The following is a 21,641-nucleotide window of genomic DNA, read 5'->3' on the forward strand; positions in this document are numbered from 1 at the left end:
GAGATTTGTATCATTTGGAAGGTCTCTATCAGATAATAGAGGTATTAGCATTTGTTTTTTCTTTTTTTCTTTTTCTTCCCCAAAGAAAACAAAGTTTTATAGTAATAGGATCAGTAAGGCAAACACATGGCCACTTACAGAAATGCTGTCCTATAGGCATCCTAGCACTAAAATGCATTCATCCAATTTACTGCTTGAATTCTTTTCCAATAAATACTTTTGTTCTAAATACTTTTACGTGGTTCAAGGAGCTGTTATTTTCTTTCAGCCGTGGTGTGCAATGAACAAATATCATTTTGTCAGCATTTGCAGCTTTTATGCTTATTGATGTTAAGATCACAAACAATCCGATGAAAAGAAGTTAAACATCTCAAAGAAGCTGGATATATGTTTACAGGTACCGTAAGAACACAGAAGGATGATCCTGGTTTTATTATCTCCCTCTTTCCTGCAAACCAGCACTGAATTTCAGGCTCCTTGGATGCTTTAAATTCTCAGGGAGTTGTTTGAGGGTATTTAGCACTTGTAGGGTTTTTTTAAGTTCACATATTGCTTCTAACTCTAGAGAGTTAAAATGTTAGCAAACTGCTCGCCAGGCAATTTCAGGGGAAAAATGAAAAGTTGCCGTTGCACAATTTCATTAATAAAAGCTACTTAGCACAACAGTTTACCCAACTTATCAAATGTCTGTCTCATTTTACTGTACAACTCATTTTAACTCATTCCCTCTCACCTTGGCAGCCCAAACCCCCATCGCTGCCAGGAACATCATCACCTTTTTGCCATTCTAACTCCCAGAAAAACGTGGAGTTTTCAGGTACCCCCTGCTCCCCCAACTCAGCTCTGACCCAACTTGCCCTAATTGTTCTTTCTTGGAGAAACCGCCTCTGAAAAAAATCCAAAACACCTTAAAGTGTACATCAATACAACAGCAGCCACAACAAGCATTCCTGGGATATTCTGGCCTCACCCACCCAGCAGAGGTCTGGGATAAAGCGCTGACCTGCTAAGGTCTTATGCAAGTCAGGGAATTAAGCAAAAACATGGTGGGTCTAGGAGATTCTCAAACAAAATATAACCCACAGACTTTAGGGCAGGTGGTTGGGATGAGAAAGATTGCCAAGCAAAATAGCCACCGGTTTGTTATGAAGTAAAAATTCCCTCTTGATTCTCAAAATTGGCAGGCAGAGGAAGCCCAAGACAAACCACTGCATAAACCAACATTATTAGTATCCAACTGTGCCACCAGAAACGCAGACAAGTTGCAATGACAGAAGGGGGAGATTATAATTTAGGATTCTTCCCCTTTTAGACACTCCATAAAAGGAGGATGTAGGGAATGAGGACAGAAAATACGCTGTGCACATTCGGTGGGGGAATCACTTCCACTTGGAGTCACCAGGGGCTCACAGCAACAACCCAGGATAAATGCAGCTGTGACACTTCCAAAGAAATTCAATTCATTCAGCAGCACACAAAAATCTGCTGTCAGTTCTTTAGTGTCATCTATTGATGTTGAATCTATACGCCAACGCTGAACATGAGAAGAGAGGCAGCCTGGACCCTACACCAAGTGAAGTCTGAGAAAGTCTTTTCCTCTTTGAATCTATGCAGATCACAAATGTTAATTCTAACGGCACAGACCAGCATGGCTGTGTACATGCATTTGCACTGGAATTCAAAACAATGCCAGAGAGAATAAAAAGATCATCTAAACATTTGGACATGAGATAGTATTTCATCAAAAGAAAGTGCGCACAGACAGCTAGAAAGTGCCGATAAAAGTTACAAGCTCAGGCAAACGAATAAATGAATGAAATGCAGAAATGTGAAGATACATTTTTCCAAAGAAAACAGCTGATACAGATTTTCAGCGTACATTTGGGGAAAGGAATAATAAAAAAAGGAAGAGCACAAAGACAAATATTCACTGAGATGGCACTATGTGGTTACCTCTTGCTTGAACAGCATTCAACATGTCAAACAAACCATGCTCTTCAAGATGTAAACGGCCACGGCACAGTATCAGAAAGTAAGGCACTCTGAAGGATTTCAAGAGAAACTGCCCTTTAGAGCTTGCTTAGACCCTGAGCAAAATCACTTTTCTCAAACACAACCCACTCAGAAAAACGCATGAAACAGAAAGAAGACCAGGAAAATTAGAATTAATGGACATGAAAGCTGAGTGGTTTTGATAGGAGATCTGAAAATCACAGATCCCATATTCCTCTCGCACATTCTGAGTCTTCTTGTCCATATGGATAATACTTAATACTTCAAGTGTTACTGCCAATTCTTATACAGGTCTCACATCTGTTTGGTAGTTAAAACAGGTGTCCAAGCTGGCAGCTAACATTATTTTCTGAGATTATTTTCGGTCTGTTACATGGAAATGATTATAAATCACATGAATAGAAGCCTGAACATCATCAAACCCAGGGATAAAGGTTCCAAAGGGACAAGAATGCAAACAGTAGAAAAATCTGTAAAGGCAAAACTTTCCCAAACCTCAAAAAAACAAAGCTTTAACTCACATATGGCAGGAGATACAACCACATTCACAGTATCACCATGGAAAAAAGTACTTACAATGACTAATTCATGATATTTTAAATACTGTTCTTTCAATCAGTCTGACAATAAGCTGCTTTTCTGTAGGTTTTTTGAAACAGTTTACCATGACGCAGAGCACAAATGTTTACAAGAATTACTCCCTGCTTCCGACCACAGTGAATTTAGCACTCATATATCACATGAAATTGAAGAACATCAATTTATCCAATGCGAAGATGTACAAACATAAAAGGAGGGATGAGAAGCAAAGTTATTTCCACAATGTTTTGGACACCATGTAATACCAGTACATAAAATGTACATGTTTCTCACTTAATCCCGCCACATTTCCATCCCCTTTAATCTGGTTTGCTAAAGAAACAGGGATCGATCTGCTTATTGGTGGTTGTCTCCCCGTACCTAATAACCCGTGAATCTGCAGGCAAATTTCAACCAGATTTAGCCAAAGGGTAGAAACCATTAGACTACTACGTCCCTACAAACTTTGCCAAATTAGAGATTTGCAAGATGATCTTCTGTCATCTTGATACTTCTGTCGAACAGAGGAAAAGCTGCAGTGTGTGCTCCAACTTTTTAGACTCTGAAGGATAAGCATCGGAGAGAGCGTTATTACAGCCCACTGCTTTGGGAAAAGCCTCGGTTAGGATCTGAGTGTTGCTGCACAGGGAAGAACCCAACCAGAAGACACACATCCTTAGACAAACAGGTTTCATTATTTCCGGAGCCCAAGAAATTGCTTGTTTCCATGCTCATAACTTTGAAGTGCAGAAGTTCACACAGATCAAAGGGAAGACTTTTTGCATGTTTCTCCACAAAGCCCCTGTGAACATCCTGGGTCTGTCTTCCCCTCTCAGACCAGAAAGAGAAGAAATTTGCCAATGCAAAAGAAAAGCCAAATGAGAAAATAGCTGGGTTTTGTTGGATGCAGAGAAATTTGAAATGGCATCTTTGGCATTTCAGCAGAGCAGAATACAATACTCTACCATGAAACCACCACTTCTGCAAAGATCGTCACTGTGTCACCATGATTACTGAGTGATGGCCAAAGAGAGATAACTCAGCCATAATAAGGACAAGTCAGGTGGGCATAGCTATTGTACAACACAGTATTTTATAATCAGCAATACAAATTATTACAGTTTTTGCTCAGAAGCAGCACCTGTCTTCAAAACAACTCTGTTAGGCAGTAAATGCCTGGAAGAGGGCCAAAGAAGTAATCTTTACTTTTGAATACATGTAGCTAACACAGTAGTTAACCATCTCTGGAAACAGGTCTAGAGCACACAAATAAAGCCATAGTAGATACATTCAGCATCTACTGCACATGGAACAAAACCAGTATAGGATAACTTTATAAACTCACAGTGAAATTGTTACATGAGTTAATGTCATAATGCACAATGACAGTATGCCCTGCCTTCGAACGTGAACGAGATGTACTGGATACATCCAGTTAATGCTACAGGAATATAACTAGAATTGAAGAATTTCAGGACCTTAAAGAAGACACTGAAGACTATCATATCAGCCCTTTGAAGCATGGCTATTTGCTCTCTCATGTCGTGTGCAGCAGTGTGAATAATCAAGTAATTAGATTTCTGACCTATCAAAAGGACCATTTTATAATTGAAGTACATAAATGAGAGGTGGTTGAGAATAGTGCCTGTAAATAAACTATTGCAATCTTTCTAAAATAATGAGGCCCTAAACTGTTGAAACAGCAGAAGTGCTTACATGAAATATTAATAATAAAGCAGTGAGACATGCTCAGAATTGATAATGAAACCAAGAAGCAAATGTACAATTAGGCAAATCGCTTCACAGGAAATTTTCCGTGCAGTTGAATCTGCTTTGGAGCACGCACAAAAGCCACAAAGCAGGTAGGACACTAGTGGCATTTCCTCCTGGCCCTATCGAGCTCATTTGGTTGCACCGTTTCCTGGGGACAGACCTCGGGTGGGTGGGGAGGAGATGAGGTTGTGTAACAGCACAACTGCATCTCCAGCCCTCTCGGAGATAACAGTCCAGTAAAAGATAGAGACAGTGACAGAGAGAAATCAAATATGTTTCAAATGCCTTCTCTGTAGTTTTCCAATAAAAAATGTTCACTTGAAAGTGCAAATATACTAGTTTAGTATATCCTTGTTTAGTACAGATAGAAAATTTTAGCAAAAGACAAAACCATTTACACCACAATAGGTATTTATCAGAATTTCCTATTTGAAAGGGTCATTTACAAAGTGTTTCAGTAGACTTCAAGCTAGGTACATCTGCTCAGCCACTGCAAACCAGTCCATGCTGAAGCCTTGCTGGAGTGAACTAACACCATGCCATACTCCTCTGTAAAGGGTTTGGAAACACGAAAAAAAGTCGTCGTATAAACTTTGAGCGCTGCCTGTGTCCCAAAATAAGTAATTGAAGGCTATGTTTTGATTCACATGCTTTAATGCTAGTAAACAAGAACAAAAAACCCAACAGTTAATGCTCAGGGCAAGTAATTGGAAAAAGCAAAGAAGTTAAGAAACATTACGGTAAGCATTATCAATTCATTCTTCTGTATACGTGTCATACATATACCCTCGATTTTATGAATTGTTGTGTTATCAACAATTAATTACAGTTAAGAATTTAAACATTTAACATAAAAGCTGGAGGAAAGAGGAGTATAAATGCAGCACTAGTACTTACCCTTATGTCTCCATTTACAGCTCTGGAAGTGTGATTAAATGCATGTGCAGGATCTTTGTTGTAAACTTTAAGGAAAGATCGGTCTTGAATATTCCTGGAATCAAAAGAATCATCAATGATAACAGATGAAAGTAGTTTTATTTACTTTGTTGCCCGAAAGTTTCAGGTAACAGACAAACATGGTAGGTTTGCAGCTGACCTATAAGAAAAACCTAAATGCCATAACTTAGACACACACAAACAAACAAAAGCCTACTTTGATTCTCTTTCCCATGGGAAGTATCATTCTTTCGCTACAACTCCACACCCATAAAAATTAGATAGTGTTAGTTTCTTTCAAGATCCTGCCATAGAGTGAAAACACTTTGAAGACAACAGAGCTTCAACATTTACACGGCACTCAAAAGGATTTAGTTAATATTTACATGTTTTATTGTGTACTGAGCCCACGTGAATTTTTGCTATTCTAAGAAGCAAGAATATCAAAAGAAAAGCAGTCTTTCTAACTGCAATTATTCTTGAGGCAATTCTAATTACCAGCTTGCTCAAAAACCTGAAAAAAATATCCACAAAAGCTAAAAATTCAGTAGCAGACAAATTCTTCTGCTAAACTTTATCTATAATAAAGACAGGTTTTTAAGGGAAAACATAGGAATTAAGAAAAAACAAATAAACAAGCAAAACTTTTGATGAAAGCTACCACAGAAATGGTTTAAATGGAAAGCCCCAAGAGAATATTTTTGTTTAATTAGGACCCAACAGTTCATCATTGATTAGTTCATTTTTCAACTACTACATTTAGGAAAGAGTTAGATGACAGTAGTTTTCTAGTTTGTTTCAAAACCTACCTTCCAATAATTAATAAACACTTGCACTGAGTTCTGCTGATTTCTTGTCCACATTTAAGCAGTAGCAAAGCCTCCAATCTACGCTCACTTACATCCTTTCAAAGGTGTGATTCCTTTCATTTCCCAGTAGTGATCTCTAGAGAATTTACTTACGCATGTGACTGAATTCCTTTCCTCCAGGTGCAGCTACAAGTCTAGTGAACTGATCTTAATCACTGGGATTATCATTTAAAAATGAAGGAAAGGATTCTTGGGCAGGTCCAATTTCTTTCTTACAATGTCATATTACAATCAGTGATTGCTTTGAATGGGTAGCTAGTCAGAACTTGTGCTGCTGTTGTAGATGTCAAGTAGTTATTAAAGAAACCCCACAGCTTAAGAGACAGATCAGTGCCTTCTGTTTAAGAACTGCAGGGCTGATGAGAAGTTTAGTATTTATGAGTGTTTACTTGTAGACTGCATAGGAAAATAGCTACCTTGCGGCAAGTTCAAGTTCTTCAATTATTTATGGTAACGTAAACTGTTTTCCATCTTGCAAACGTGACCCTTTCGCTTTGAGACTTGCACCGGGAGTCTCAGTTACCATTTTCTGCCTCAGACTTGGAAATACGTTCTTTTCGATACAAAGCAAGCTCTCTCATCTTCAGTTCAAGAAACAGTATATTATTCATTTAAATAAATTTTATCTGCTGTCTTTTCCATCTGATGGCTATGAGATGGTACCTCAGCTAACTGGAGTTTGTTTTAAAAGCATTCTCCGTAAATATTTCTTGTAGAAACATGACACTTTTAAAGTAAAACATTGCTGCAGGCAAAGCACCAAAATACTAGGCATTTGATCTCTGAAGTGAATTCTATTTCACCTCATGCTGTTATTCTAAGATAAACATTACTGATAACAGGTATATATTACTGTACTTTTATTATTATTATTATTTGCATTACTGTAGCTCCCAGATGCGCTTGGCATGTTCAAAGGCCTCATTGATCTGTGTGTGCTGTATAAACACCCCAGGAATACAACCTCTTCACCAGCTTACAAGGTGAACAGAAGACACAAGAGACAACAGGATAGCCGCAGAAAGATAAGGGAACAAAAAGAAATGAGAAGACCACAGTCCCTCCAGCCAGAGAAGCAATAAACAGAACCTGGGACCACGGGCATGCTCAGAGTAGGCAGCGCAACTGAGAGAGCGGGAAGGTGGCACTGGAAGGAGACCAACGTAGTGGCTGTGTGCATGTCTGCAGAGGACACCTTCCAAGCACATTAGAGGGCTGCCTGAGAGACAGCATGAAGGCACTTGTTTGAAAATTAAAGACATGTAGTATGAAAGTTAGCATAATTCACCAAGTGGAAGCAGATGGCACTTGGTACTGAACAAGAAATGAAAAGTGTTATTGAAGTGGGCTTGGAGGAGCCCTCATAATGAAGACAAGTAGTTTATATTTAATGAGATGGAAAAGATACAGCCAGAGGACAAATGAAAAAAACGCATGTGAAGCAGTCTGCTTGTCAAACGAGGAGAATGATCTTTGTTGCTTCATTTGAATGAGTAAGAGTGAACAAGATTACCTGTGTCAACTGCCAAGAAAAGACCATTACAGCAGCAGCTATTAAAAAACTGATGAATTAGCGGAGTGTTTTCTCACTACGTGGTGAGAAAGGAAAAGCTGCATCATAGGCATGTTGAGCGGAAAAAAATCTGAAATCTACACTGGCTGCAGAGCCCTGAATCACTTTAAGAAAAGGACCAGGTTATGGGCTTAAGTAGAAAGATAGTGCTTTGTCCCCAGTGATTTTAAAAAAAAAAAAAAAAGAAAGAAAGAAAGAAAAGGGGAAGGAGTGTGATGGTCTAATGAAGGAGAACATAAGCTATGCTGAAACTAATGGTCCATGAGGCTATATTAAAACAGAAGATCAAGATTTTAGTTTGGACGGAGGAGGTAGGATTCATGTCATCCAACTACAGACATTCACAGGGAAGACACCAACAGCTAGGTTCTCTGGCATGTATAATTTCTCAGACAATTTTACAGGATTAATCACAGCCAGCTTGAAATTTGGATGTAAAAATCCCCATTTGGTCAGATGAATCCCATCCTAAAGGACAGACAGAAAAATGAACGGGAGAGTCACCCATGTAGGTATGATAATTCAACTAATCCATAGGGATAAGATAAGATGATAGAGACAGATACAGACAAGGAAAATGAAAGAGGACAAAGCCCTGAAAAACACAACAGGAAATCAATGTTTGAGAAGAGGACCTCTCAAATGATACCTGAAAGTAAAGGAGTGATACAGGAAGAAATCAGGAAAGAACAGTCTTTGAAACAACGGCAGATCAAAGTTTCAAGAAGAAAACGTTAAAAGTACATGAGATATCTCAGAGAAAAAGGATGTTCACAAAAGCTGGCCATTTGTTGACTTCGACAATTGCAATGGAACATCTGGGAAAAAAAGACAAGTTGGAATTAGAAGAACAAAACCCCAGAGAGGTTGGAAATGGGTCTAGGACAGAATTAGAAGAGAAAAACTCCAGTCAACAGTTATAGTGACTGCTCAGTGCAAAAAAGAAAGGTGATGAGGTGGGAAGTGGAAATGTATATTGTGTTCAGGGGCAGTTTTGTTGGGAGGCACAGAAACATGTTAGCAATGTAGGAGCAGTCACTTTAATAGAGTAATAAGTTAATAAAAGACAAAGCAAGGGATGCAAGGCACAGAGGAACATGAGACAGCCTCTAAGGGAAGTGGAGAGCTTAAAGAGTTGACTGAAACACCTGTGTTTAAGACAAGGAAGAAAGAAGAGAATTGAAGGAAGACAAGGCAAGTAAAGGAGAGAAAAATGATACTTCATCTCTTCTCTAAGGAGAGACACTGGCAAGATCTTGTGAAGAGTAAGGAACAGAAATGGAGAAATTGTTGTGGAAATCATTCAAAAACAGTGAAAATGCAGCTGGTAGTGCATGCTTTGGACTCCATTACGCTGGAATTGCTGAGGTTTTCTTAGTGAGAAGGTGGCTGTACTGAAGGAGGGAGTTTTGTTATGGAGGAAGTCAGCTGGGTTGCGGGATTTCCTCTAGAAATGCTCTACAATACAGGCATAGGAACAGAGGAAGCAGATGTTGGGATTGAGCCAGGCCTGAGGTTGGCAGAGTGACGCCTGCAATGGGAGCAAGGGAAAAAAAAGGTGGAGTGGTATTAAGATAATCAACAACCACGTTCTCGGGGCAGGGAGGAGATGAAGTCATAAACTGTTAGTCTGAAACTCAAGAGAATATGGAGGGATAAAGTGAGAGAGAAGGAGCTGATGGGTCAGATGATGGTTGGCAATAATGCACTTCGCAACAGAGACATAGTAACCCCTATCTTGATTTAATCAGTTGATCCAATCTTGCAAATAGACTGTTTGATGAATAAGAAACTTGAGCACATGATGAATGATGATGCAAAAAATCAGATGGGTCTTAACATAGGCATTACAGTGGCCAAACAGGGGTGTGGGAGTCTGCAAAGCAAGGAAGATGAAAAAACAGAAACTGAAATACAAGAGGCTGGCTAATGACAAGAGACTGGATAGACAGCCTGAGGAGAACAAGACAGGAGAGAAAATGGGAATGCGGTGCAGTTCAAAGACTAAGAAGAGGAATGGGAGAATTGGAAGTGGCAAGGCTAGAAAAACTCCAACTTGCTCTTTTAACTACAACATGACACGGAGAAGCACCTGAGCCACAGGATCTCCAGAAGAAACAAAGCAGCAGCGGACAGTACACTTCTCTTACTTTCACATCATTTTAGTGCATAATGGTAGACTGGCAGAGAGAGAAAACACCTCTTCTGCCTTCTCCTTCATCTTCTTATGCTCCTTTGTCTATTCTTTTTATCACATAACTTCTTGTGAAAAGGATGGCACAAAGGCCCACTATATTTCCTTGCATAGTTTTACAGAGTGTAACATGTCTGAGGTGTGCCCGAGAGCTTTGTTGCTACGTGATTTGTGACTTTCTAGGGACCCTGGAAACCTGGTCCTTCTGCTTGAAGGGCACAGACATCATGACAGAAAGAACACAGTTAATTAAGCAGCTGCACTCCCACAAAATAAAGGACAGAACGATGCACCCAGATGTTAGTCAGATCATTTATTGACCAAGCTCTGAATTAGTGAAGGGAAGTGACTGCATCAGTTGTTGCATCCTGACATAAAATAGGCAGGTGGTGGGGTTGCTGCAGCAGCCGTCACCAGTGCCACAGATCTTTAGCAGTGTTAGATGATGAGTAATTGGCACTCTTGTGAGGACATTGGTGACATTCATATTTGTAACTTCAGGCTCACAAGGATCGGGCTTTGCCCTGCCAGCAAAGAAAAAAAGAGTTTTTCTGTAAATGTTTGGTTTGTGTTCTGTATTTTAAATGTTTATGTCTCAGTTAAAATACAATAAAATATTGAATATGTGAACCTGCATATATTATATAAATATTTGAACAAGGTAGGGTATTTATCAATGGCTTGTGCAACAGATGTTGCACCTACAGCTGAAGGCAGTGTCAGACCAAACCTCCCATATTACTCAGATACCACCAAATGTGTCTTTATGTGTCAGGCCACCATCTGTCAGATACTTATCAACTCCACTCCTTTTTATTCTGTAAGTGAACTACAAAAAAACCCCAACAAACCCAACAGCTGTAATTCCATGTTTACTTACCTCACATCACACAATTCATAGTATATGTTTCTGCTCTCATCCTTGATGTAAATGGCCACACTGGGCGATTCCAGCATTTTCATCGTCAGCTGCTGGGGGAAGGCACTTACAAAAAGGGCACGAATTGTGTCTGTGCTTGTGATTTCATTCGGCATCCTCAGCTGCTTTGTTTCATCTCCATACTGAAGGTATAGAACACCTACAAGCAAAATATAATAGCACATTACATATTCTTAAGTGCACAGAAATGAACTGGGCTTCAAAATCCATGGGGAACACAGATCAAGCCCATAATGAGTAGAGAAAAACCAATTCACACTCCTTACTCATAAAGTGCATACAACATTTTCCTTTTTAACATGCTATTGGAGTAGAGCGTAGACCAGTGATATGGTTATGCCTTGATAAATACGCTTGCTCCAGTACTGCTCTTTGCCGAGAAGCCTATTTTTACTGTTCTTCAGTTAGATAAATCAGAAGTTTACCTTAAGAAGGATAATGAAAAATCCCAAACACACTAGACTGCTCTGCAGTGGAAGGTGTTGGTAAATCACGAGGTACTTTTTTTTTAAAGCAGTTGAGGAAGAATTTTATCCTTTAATATCACCCAGTTTCCTTTAAACATAAATTTTGCATTTTAGCCTTGTGCTTACCCAACAAAACACCCCAAAACCAGATTTCCATTTGAGCACTAGTAATTTTATACTCACAATGCAATCTGCTGGCATTCTATAGTATAAAGCCCTCTGTGAAACTCCAACAGGAGCAAAACTGAGGTCTCACACAAAAATAAGAACAATTTTAGAACCTTTCAGCTTCACTGCAGTGTTAATAGTCTTCCTGAGCACTCGGGGAGAAACGTGAATAATCTTAGATGATGAATTGCAAAATACGGACATTCTTATTCACTCACGACAAAAAGAACACCATTTTGATATAGCTAACTATTTTCAGGAAATGGGAGGCTGCGAGATGCTCGATAATGGAAAAAAAACACCGTTAATATAGACCTGGGACTCAGTGACAGGATACTAAGTACTTCTTCCAGGGTGCCTGTGTTGTCCCTGCCAGCGCTGTGCTGACTCCTGCATAACCAGCAGGTGCCTGTAACTCCACTGGCCGGTTACCGCACAACGAGTGTGACTCATTAGCTTTGCCACAGCCCAGTCCCACACCATCCCAAGCTACAAAGCCCTCCAAGGACTGAAGGACTTAGAAAAGCCATCTCAATCAACAGCAGAAATCAGACTGGACTTGACGGGGTTGGTTAGCTCTGACCATGCTGGGCCTGGCTCCTAAAGACCACCAAAAGGTCTTCTCATGAGCATCTCCAATATAGGAAGGCTCATTAGGACGTGCACAGCAGAAAACAGGCTGCCACAGAATTGCAGCCTAACTATGAAACTTCCTGGGATCCACAGCACTAAGGGAGGAGATGCAGACGCAAATGCTCAGCCAAACTACTTTGGAAACAGAGGAAACGGGAACTGGTAAGCCCGCTTGAGCCTACATATTCAGTCACTGCATCGTGCCAGGAAGAAACACCTTTACTTTCTTGCCATCTGCAACCGATGGAGCAGGTATAGCTTCTGCAGTGGTATCAAAAGACACTAAAATGGCAGATCACAGAATCACAGAATATTTGAGGTTGGAAGCACTTCTGGAGGCCCCCTGGTCCAGTCCCCCCACTTAAGCAGGGACCTCTACAGCCAGTTGCCCAGAATGGTGTCCAGACAACTTTTGAATATCTTCAAGGAAGGAGACTCCACAACCTCTCCGGGCAACCTCTGCCAGCGCTTGGTCACCCTCACAGGGAAAATGTGTTTCCTGATGTTCAGAGGGAATCTCACATGTTTCAAGTGGTGCCCATCGTTTCTGGTCCCGTCACTGGACACCACTGAAAAGAGCCTGGCTCCATCTTCTTTGCACTCTCCCTTCAGGTACTTTTATACATTGATTAGATGCCCTCCTGAACCTTCTCTTCTCCAGGTTGAACAGTCCCAGCTCTCTCAGCCTTTGCTTATAGGACAGATGCTCCAATGGAGTTAATCATCCTTGTGGCCCTTCATTGGACTCTATTCAGTATGTCCATGTCTCTCTTGTACTGATGAATCCAGAACTGGACACAGCACTTCAAGTGTAGCCTCACCAGTGCTGAGTAGAGGAGAAGCATCACCTCCCTCAACCTGCTGACAATACTTTGTCTAATGCAGCCCAGGATACCATTGACCCTCTTTGCTGCAGGAGCACATAGCACATCACAGTCAACTTGGTGTCCACCAGGATCCCCAGATCCTTTCTGCCAAGTCGCTTTCCAGCTGGGTGGCCGCCAAGATATGTCAGTGCATCCATTTTACAGACATTTAGCAGCCCAGAATGAGATGGAAGAGAAAAAAAAATGCAGAAAAGAAAGAAAAAAATACCACTGAAGTCTGTATTTCCACCAGCTGTCTGAGAGGCACTGCCACAGCTAAATGCTATGTAAATGGCTCAAAAGCTATCTAGCCATTGGAAAGCATTTGGAAAAGGAATACAATATCAGATATGCTCAAGAATTAGTGATTACAGAAACATCAACACCAAATTCACTGCAGCCCACGTAGATATACAACCAGGGCAGTTTTATACCTCCCACTTTGGATGCTGCTAGTGACATAATGGTAGGACAGCATCCAGGCTGAACTAACTGCTAAAGTCTTTATTATATTTTCAGGCAGACTTCGGGGCCTGAGCAGATTCTGTGCTGCCATACCTTTGCATCTACCAATAACCAACACAGGTAGGCTAAAACAAATCATCCAAGGATTCTACTTTACGCAAACTGAATTCATGATAGTAACTGCAGTGTAGATACACCATATGTTGTTCTCCCATGGCCAATCTAAACGGGAGGGTTGGGAACACAAGGTCCTCAATGTGGCTACCATCCGTCATTATCAAATCTCAACAAATCACAAAACTTAGACAGTAACTCAATGATTCTCACTTGAAAGTCAGGGCAGTTTATAGTCCTGAGATATGAACATTGAGCAAGAGCAATGGGAAAATCTAAGGTCCTAGAATACAAAGGCATTTAATGAAAGGAAGAGAAGGCATTTTAATCTATGATGAGCCCTCTTTCCCCTTAGTCTTTAGTATTTTTTGTCCCTATATTGTCCATAATTGCTATAGAGGAATGAACATATACATAGGCAGATGTTCCTACAATCAGTGGGTAGATAATTGTGCTTGCACCTAGGGAAGGAGATGTTAATTTTTCTGAATAATAAACAGACTACTCAACATTACCTAACCATTACTTAATATTAGGCTGCTTTTATAAAGTGGAGCCGTTAACATCATTTTCCATTATCAAGAGCTGATACTTTTTCTTTCATTAAGATTGCAATCAGACCCTTTATGAATCCTACTACAAAATTCCATTTTCCTTTAAGTGGAAAAATTGTTTCAGACTGAAAAGTCGCTAGTTTTCTTTCAAAGACTGAAGAGAATTTTCCTAAGAATTTTATTTTTAATGCCAATATTTAATGGGTTACTGAACAATTTTTCCTTTCTTTTTATTTTAATTTGAGACATCATTTATTTCTTTATGTTCTTCTAGGTAAAACTGGCTTTTTAGTACTCATTTAAATATTCTATGCAGCTAAACATTCTTTAGAATTCAGAAACTAACTATATTTGTAAAAAAATTAAGTACACATGTTTTCAATGATTGTATTTATTTCACTGTTCCAAGATGCACATAAACATATTCATTTCTGATGATAGCTTTCAGTTCTTAGGAAGAACATAAGAAACCTTCTATATTTTGGCATTTTTAACTTTTCTTGGAGTAAATGGCAAAAAATTATTTTTTGGCTAAAAATACAGACTTTGCATGTCAGCTTTGCAGGTGTGTGTGACTCTTTTCTGCCCAGTTTAAAAGTTAGTGCAGAATGCAGAAAATGCTGGTTTTGCATTTCATGTCACTAAAAATATGCTGAATGCTGAGCTACTGAAACTGTTAACTCAAAAGAAATGGTACAGTTGAAAAATCTTCCTTATACACAAGTCTAAATCATTTCAGAAGAGTCTTGATTCTGCCTGTCCTCCAATACTCCCACAAAATATTGATCCAAAACAAAATTACAGTTATCTTTGGGTCTTGGCTTTTCAAAGCAAATATGCATGTAATTCAAAAAGATCATGTCTTAAAATACACATCTTCAACATACAACTCAGAGAAATGTTTTGGCCACAGCCTTACTGTAGGGGTAAAAGACATTTTCAAAGGCATAATAATTTTTTTTTCCCTTATTCTCCCTTAAATCACGTGCCTTTAAATAAAACCACTGCCTTTCCTCTTGAGTTGTCTGATCTGTATCATGATAGAGCAATGCTTTAGGGCATTTCCCATTTGACAAAACTAACTGCTCACTTCTAAAAATCCAGCTTCAGCAGACTCAAAATCCATTATTTTAAGTCATTGATGTTATTTTTCTCCCAGACATGGCTGGGCTGAAACTCTGAACACTGGCAATACCCACAGGCCCAACTTCATGGGAGCTGATGGAGCTCTGAGGTTTGTTTTACCTTCAGCTAAAAAATTACTCCCATGGAGAATTAAGGCAAGAAGAAATAGAATATAACTCAGGCACAGTTTTTGTTAGGGCACAGCACATATGCCAGCAAAGCTGCTGGAAAGAAAGTTAAACGCAATGGATGTTAATGTCTCCATCTACCCTGAAGTCCATCTTGCACTTTTGCTTCTGTTACAATGGATTTACCTGAAACATGAAGACTGTGCTGAGGTTTATAAAACAAAAAACAAACCGGACTGCAAAATGCCCTGCTATTCTAGGAAGACAGGTATGAAGATCAGTGTGAACGAGGAAACTACACCATGCAACTGTTTTGAAAGTTCAAGTCAGATAACACTGTGGCTACCACTTGTGGATGCTCCTAAATACCACCAGCCCTGGGCTTTCCTACAGCTACAAGGCAAACTGTGATGTTAAGCTTTCCCCTTCGTCATGCTGGTATAACTTAGTTTCAGAAATACCTCTGGAGTTTCTGATCATTCTTCACCCTATGGGCAACAGGCCACGGCACTAAACACAGGCCATAGCAGAAAACATTTATGTGTAAGCCAGGCCTTAGAAACTTAAACCTCTTTACAAATTGCTTCACAACGTTCCTGTCAACAGAAAGGTATGTTTTATAGTAGGGGAAATTAAACACCCAAGAGGTGAAAGGACGTGTTCAAGGAAAGGTTTACAAGCATAAAACCCAGATCTGATGATGATCATGCGAACGCACCACATGATCACCCTTTCCTTCCCTGCATACAGAGCTCTTTCAAAAATAAGAGACTTTCTGCTCCCCCTTTACCAAGGGTCAGTGACAGAAGGACTTGCAAAATATTTTGTGATTTCTCTCAGGGCTGGTCTACATGAAACACAAAACAGTGCAACAGAAGATGCGCTGCTAACCTGATTTATGGAGGCAATGCCTCCTGCACAAGCTGAACCCACTGGCGCTGGGTCTAGAGGGTGCCCAGAGCAGCCATCCTGCAGCTTTAGTCCAGCTGGCACAGCTCTGAGGACTGCCCATGCTGTGGCTGCAACTCATGTAGACGCGCCAGATGCATGGCAAGATGCTCAGCTCAGATACTGCCCCTGGGCTGTAAAACCCACTTGCCAGCTGAGGACTTGCCCACACGGCGCAACGGTGAACCATACCTGAACTCAGGGAGTCTAGGCCAGCTTTAGAGCAAAGAGCTGCAAATCCAAAATGATTTTGTATACAGAAGAGGAATTATCCTTACAAACTGGTTATTTAAGAGAACAAAACATGAAGTACACAACAGCCAAGAAAAGTTAAGTAGTTGATAAATCAAGAATAAGTTAACAAACATGATTGAGTCATCTTCTGCGACCTTTACAAATATCACTTAATTCTCTCACACAATGAATTTTAAATGGAAAAATACTGATACTCACATAATACTCTCAGAATTCTCTTCTCATAATGAAGAAGAGAAAACTGAGGCAGGGGAGTTAAATAACTCCTCAGTGTTATGAAATAAAATACAGTCAAAACCTAAATTGGAGTTCAGGAGTTTCTTTCCTGTGAAACTACAGGACGCTCTCTGTGTAGGCAAGAAATGCAAATTTCTGCATTGAAAAATCTACTGACATTTAGCAACACCCTAATCCACGGGCTCCTGTCTGAAGAGAAGTATTAACTGATTATAATATCTGTATCTGATGCTGGGTGCTTGGGTACTAGAGCTTTGAAACCTTCCCACAGAACCAGAAATCACTGGCGTAAACGAGGCACTGCTGCTGTCTTCTGACCCAGACACTCTATGTATCCTCTGGAAATTCTGTATCCAATTTGAAAATTTCAAATAATTAGTAAAGCTGGTTGATCTACAGCAATCAAAACCTGGAGGCACTAGGAGCTCTGAAATGTTTTTAAATCAAAGGTGCAAAGGTAGGTATAACTAAAACAGGGAGAAAATACTTACAGGAGGCCTCCAGATCTTGTTGGGTTAATAATAACATCAAAAAAGTATATTAGTATATTAGGATCCAGTACAGGATGTATAAGGAATGGAAAATGAGATAAACTAGCAAAGAAAGCTGTCTCTTAAGGGAAGAAATATGGAGTACAGGGTGAGGAAAAGCAGTGAGAACTGCCAGAAATCAAGCTGAGCTATGTTTTCTAAAGCAAATTAAATAACACAATATTGAGTTAGAGGTTGATAAAGTTGTCGTTAGATTTGTTTTACTCTTTACCTAACCATCAGATAACCACATCTTTTTGAAATGATGGACAATCTTTGTCTTTTCATGCTGGTTTAGCTTGATCTTCCACCATACGTCCATTGAGTCACCGTGCCTGTCCACACTTTCCCTCACACTGAAGTCAGCAGCAATGCCAACAAGCAAAAGTGAGAAAATGCACCCTTGTTTCTTCCGCATATTTATCATAGGATCCTTAGTTGAGACTTGCATCAGTTTTAAAAACTACAGATAACTTTTAAAATCTTGCTAATAGCTATTTTTGTTGGGACACTTCAGGACTTCAGAGGGGTTCACAATAAAAACTGCCAAGCATTTCTTCAAAATCCAGTTTACAATTTTATTTTTTTTTCCCCAAAATGCCAAGGTCCTTCCAATTTTTCTTTGATTTTTATTTGACAAAATCGTAATATATAAGACTGTAAGGGTGGCACAGGCCCATAGCATTCTTCACCTTCTCCCCTCCCCTTCCCTGCAGCTATCAGATAAACAGAGAAAACACAGTTGGTTTCCTTATCACCAAATTCTGCAAAAGTTGTGCAGACACAAGTTTATTACAGTAACAACTCTTGCAGTGTGAAAGACATTCCTCAATATGCAGTTCTTACTTTCCAGACCCTCAAGACTTGACTCTCCTATTTTACCACACACATCTTCAACTAGTCTGAGGTCATTGCCATGATCCCTGTGGTATTTCTAGCCTGAAGCTCTCATAACTAGCTTCCATTAGCCTCTCCCTGCTGACAATCTGTCCTCCGCATTCAGAAAATATCTATAAATAACCTCAGCTGTCTTCAAGTACTAAGAGAATCAAAAAGTAGATCTTTTAATGAAATAAAAAGTTACTTATTTTATATAATTTTCATCCAGAATAGCCTGAAGTGTTTAGCTCAAGGTATTAAGTTGTTTAATAACAGTGTCAATAAAAACAGGAACTTTCTAATTTTGTCTAGTACTGCTTCTTACTGCTATTTCATCCTTTTCTGCTATTTGCAGTGACTTGCTGTAATTGTGCAAAAGATTTGTTACCTAATAAAAAAACACATGGAAAATTCAGTGGTCATAAAATTTCTACCAAAGTGTTATGAGAAATAAAGATTTTAACTGTCACTCAAATGCTAGCACTTTTCTACAAACGAATACATTTAGCTGGCTAAGAATAAAAAGCAAAAACCAAAAAGAAAACGGACAACTTTTTTTACCTAAAGAAAAACTGGTATTTGTCCTATCTGATTGCAGATGAAACTTGTGAAACAGCCTATTGCCAGAAGACTATTTTGTCCATATACCCATGTCAGCGAGTCCATCAAGTGTAGACATTTACTTCTATCATGTAGAAAGTTTGAGGCAACATTTCGGTTTACCTCAGTTCCCCAGGTAGAAAACAATGTTCCAGCAGGATGACTTTTGGACAATAATTGCATCTATACCCTTGCTCTTGCCACAATAGCCCAACTGACCAGCAAGATGACTTTTTCATATCCCAAACCAATAAAACAATGCCAGTAAACTTGGAAGAACACAAAAATCCTATGATACTTAATGACAAAGTATAAAAAAATGACAACTGAACAACTCGGTGAGATGAACTAGAAATTTCATGTATACCAGAGCTATTCCTCAGAGGCCCCATAGTCTCTGCCATGCTGCATTTACTCTAGTTCACATTCACCAATTTAGCGTAATAAAATCAGAGAACTACACACGAACCGGCACAGGACATGCCTACGCAGGCTTGCACAGCTGCACTGTTTTTGCCCACCAGAAGCTGAGCCTCTGACCTCTGCAGAAGCCAGCAAGCCATGGCCAGGCAGCTCTGAGCCAGAGGTAGTAAACTGGTTAGTACAACTTCAGAGGATGTGTCTGCCAAAGACTACGTAGGCTTGTTAAGCATTTATGGACACTGTAAGCAAGTATTTTACATAGGCACATTTTTGTTAGCAACCTTTGAAGGGGCAATAGCAAAAAAGACAAGAAAACATCAATTAAATTTCTTGGAATATGGAACAAGAGAGAGATCCTATGCAACTGCATTTCCTTCCTACATAAATCAGCTGTATCAAACATTACATGTGATACAAGCTGTATCACATTACTTGAGTGGTGACTACTATTTTTGTAAACCCTGATTCTTAGTACTAACTCATGTAGAACTGATGCATTCAAGGGTAGAGTGTCACCATTTTAATTCTCCGTAGTCGTGGAGCATTAGAGTCACGTAGGCCATACATGACGTCGTAGTTTTGCTGCACATACCAAATTTTCTGCATTTACTGTAGGAATTCTCTTCAATAATTCTGAAGTTATTTCATTTCTAAAGAGTCCACTGCTGTCAGTAGCAAGTTTAGGGGTTGAGCCATCAGCATGTAAGAGCACAGCTGGCTACAGCAGCACACCAGAAATTCACCTCCATGAGCTCTAACAAGCAGCTTGACTTTTTGTTAAGTTCTTAAGGTCTACATTAAACAGGACCTTGGACCTGTGAGCTTAGTGTGGTTAAGGAGGAGAACATCAAGACGTCATTTGCTGAGTTGTCTCCAGTCTGTCATTATCTCTTTTGTACCAGTGGAATAAAACCTGGTCATAATACTCAATGTGCAACCTCACAAATGCTGTGACGAGGGGAATTATCACTTTTCTCAACCTGTTCGTTGTCAGACCCTAAGTCCTTTCTGCAAAGCTGCTCACAAGCCAGTCTGTCCCTGCCTATGTTGTTGCACAGGGCTACTCTTCCCTGCTGAAAGATTTCATTTGCCTCTGTGGAGCTTCATGAAGTTCCTGCTAGCCCACTCTTCTGGCTCACTGGGGTCCCAGCAAGTGGCTGGCTGACCCTCCAGAATATTAAAAGCTTTCCCAAACTTAGTGCCAGACTTGATTTCGGATGATGGTTCATTCCATCCCAACAGCCAGGCTGCTGAGGAAGACCACTGAAAACCAGCTGCCAGTTAGACTTTAAAGCATTAAGCCCTGCTCACCCTGAAGGCCACCCGTATCTCCCCTGCTTGGCTACAAGGATGCTACGAGAGGCATATGAAAGGCCTTGTTAAAGCCAAGATAAACAATATCCACTGCTCTGCCCTCATCCCCACAGCTGGTCTATTCATCACAGAAGGTAATTGGGTAGAAACAATGGTACCAAGTGCTTGTCTTTTATGAGACAGTTGAGTAGTTAAAAATTCATCCAGAAGGGCTCACATCTTGAGAGTTGCTCAGACCATTGCCCCTAATATCCCAAGAGAGGACCCTAATCAGCAGGCTATCCACCAGCCTCTGATGCGGTGATTATCCTCTTATCGGGTTACTCTATAGCCAAAAATGCAAAAGAGAGAGAGAGAGAATGAGAACAAAACCAAGAGACAGTCTTACATGATACCACAGAGATGACAGTATTTCCCTTTGAGAACAGAAACCTGAACTCAGGCCCAGCATAGTAACTACGCATCAGAATCACTACCTAAATATATAAAGAGTACTGGGAGCAATGACTAAATCCAAGACTTGTCCTCATTCAGGGACTTGCTGTCAGCACTGGCGGCAAATCCTACATACACTGTGCTGAGCAACAGGCTAGTACTATGCTTCTCGGCTTGGCCAAAATCTTGCACATCTTGCAAAGCATGGAATTGCAATACGCTTTTTTCTTTGCATGCCCCAGGTGCAAATGGAAGGGTCTGGTGTTTGTGTGACTTACTGTATTAGAGATAGACTTACAAATTTCACCTAATGTGAAAATTAGATCAAATTTGTTGAAGCGATAGCTCCTGTGCCAGACACGACCCATGGGACAGCTCCGTCTGGCCTCTTACCTTTCCTCTGAAGGGTAGTTTGGCCTGTACAAGCTGTTCCAGCTGCCAAATCCCTCTTCCAGCAGACACCAAATGCTGAAGGCCCAAATTGCTGCTGCCAAATCAGAATAAGAAGAGGTGGTAGAGCAGGACGGAGACATTGCACCTTCTGTGCAGGCAAGATTTGGCGTAAAGAAGAAAGTCACTGCCACCTCGACATAGCTTTATTCAGTTGAACAGTTTGGACCCTA

The 21,641-nt window shown here is 40.1% G+C and overlaps 1 protein-coding gene across 16 annotated transcripts in view; it reads right to left on the minus strand.

The window, feature by feature from the left end:
* Positions 1-21,641, minus strand: part of KIAA1217 (KIAA1217 ortholog) — a 371,004-nt gene that overhangs the window by 71,986 nt on the left and 277,377 nt on the right. For all 16 annotated transcript variants that reach the window (XM_063324650.1, XM_063324651.1, XM_063324656.1 and 13 more), the window contains 2 exons: positions 10,818-11,016; positions 5,263-5,356 (listed from right to left, as the gene is read on the minus strand). In XM_063324650.1, coding sequence (XP_063180720.1) covers positions 5,263-5,356; positions 10,818-11,016 — 293 coding nt within the window. The remainder of the gene's footprint in view (positions 1-5,262; positions 5,357-10,817; positions 11,017-21,641) is intronic.

Source organism: Chroicocephalus ridibundus, chromosome 2 (genome assembly GCF_963924245.1).
Source record: "Chroicocephalus ridibundus chromosome 2, bChrRid1.1, whole genome shotgun sequence".
NCBI classification, from domain to species: Eukaryota; Metazoa; Chordata; class Aves; order Charadriiformes; family Laridae; genus Chroicocephalus; species Chroicocephalus ridibundus.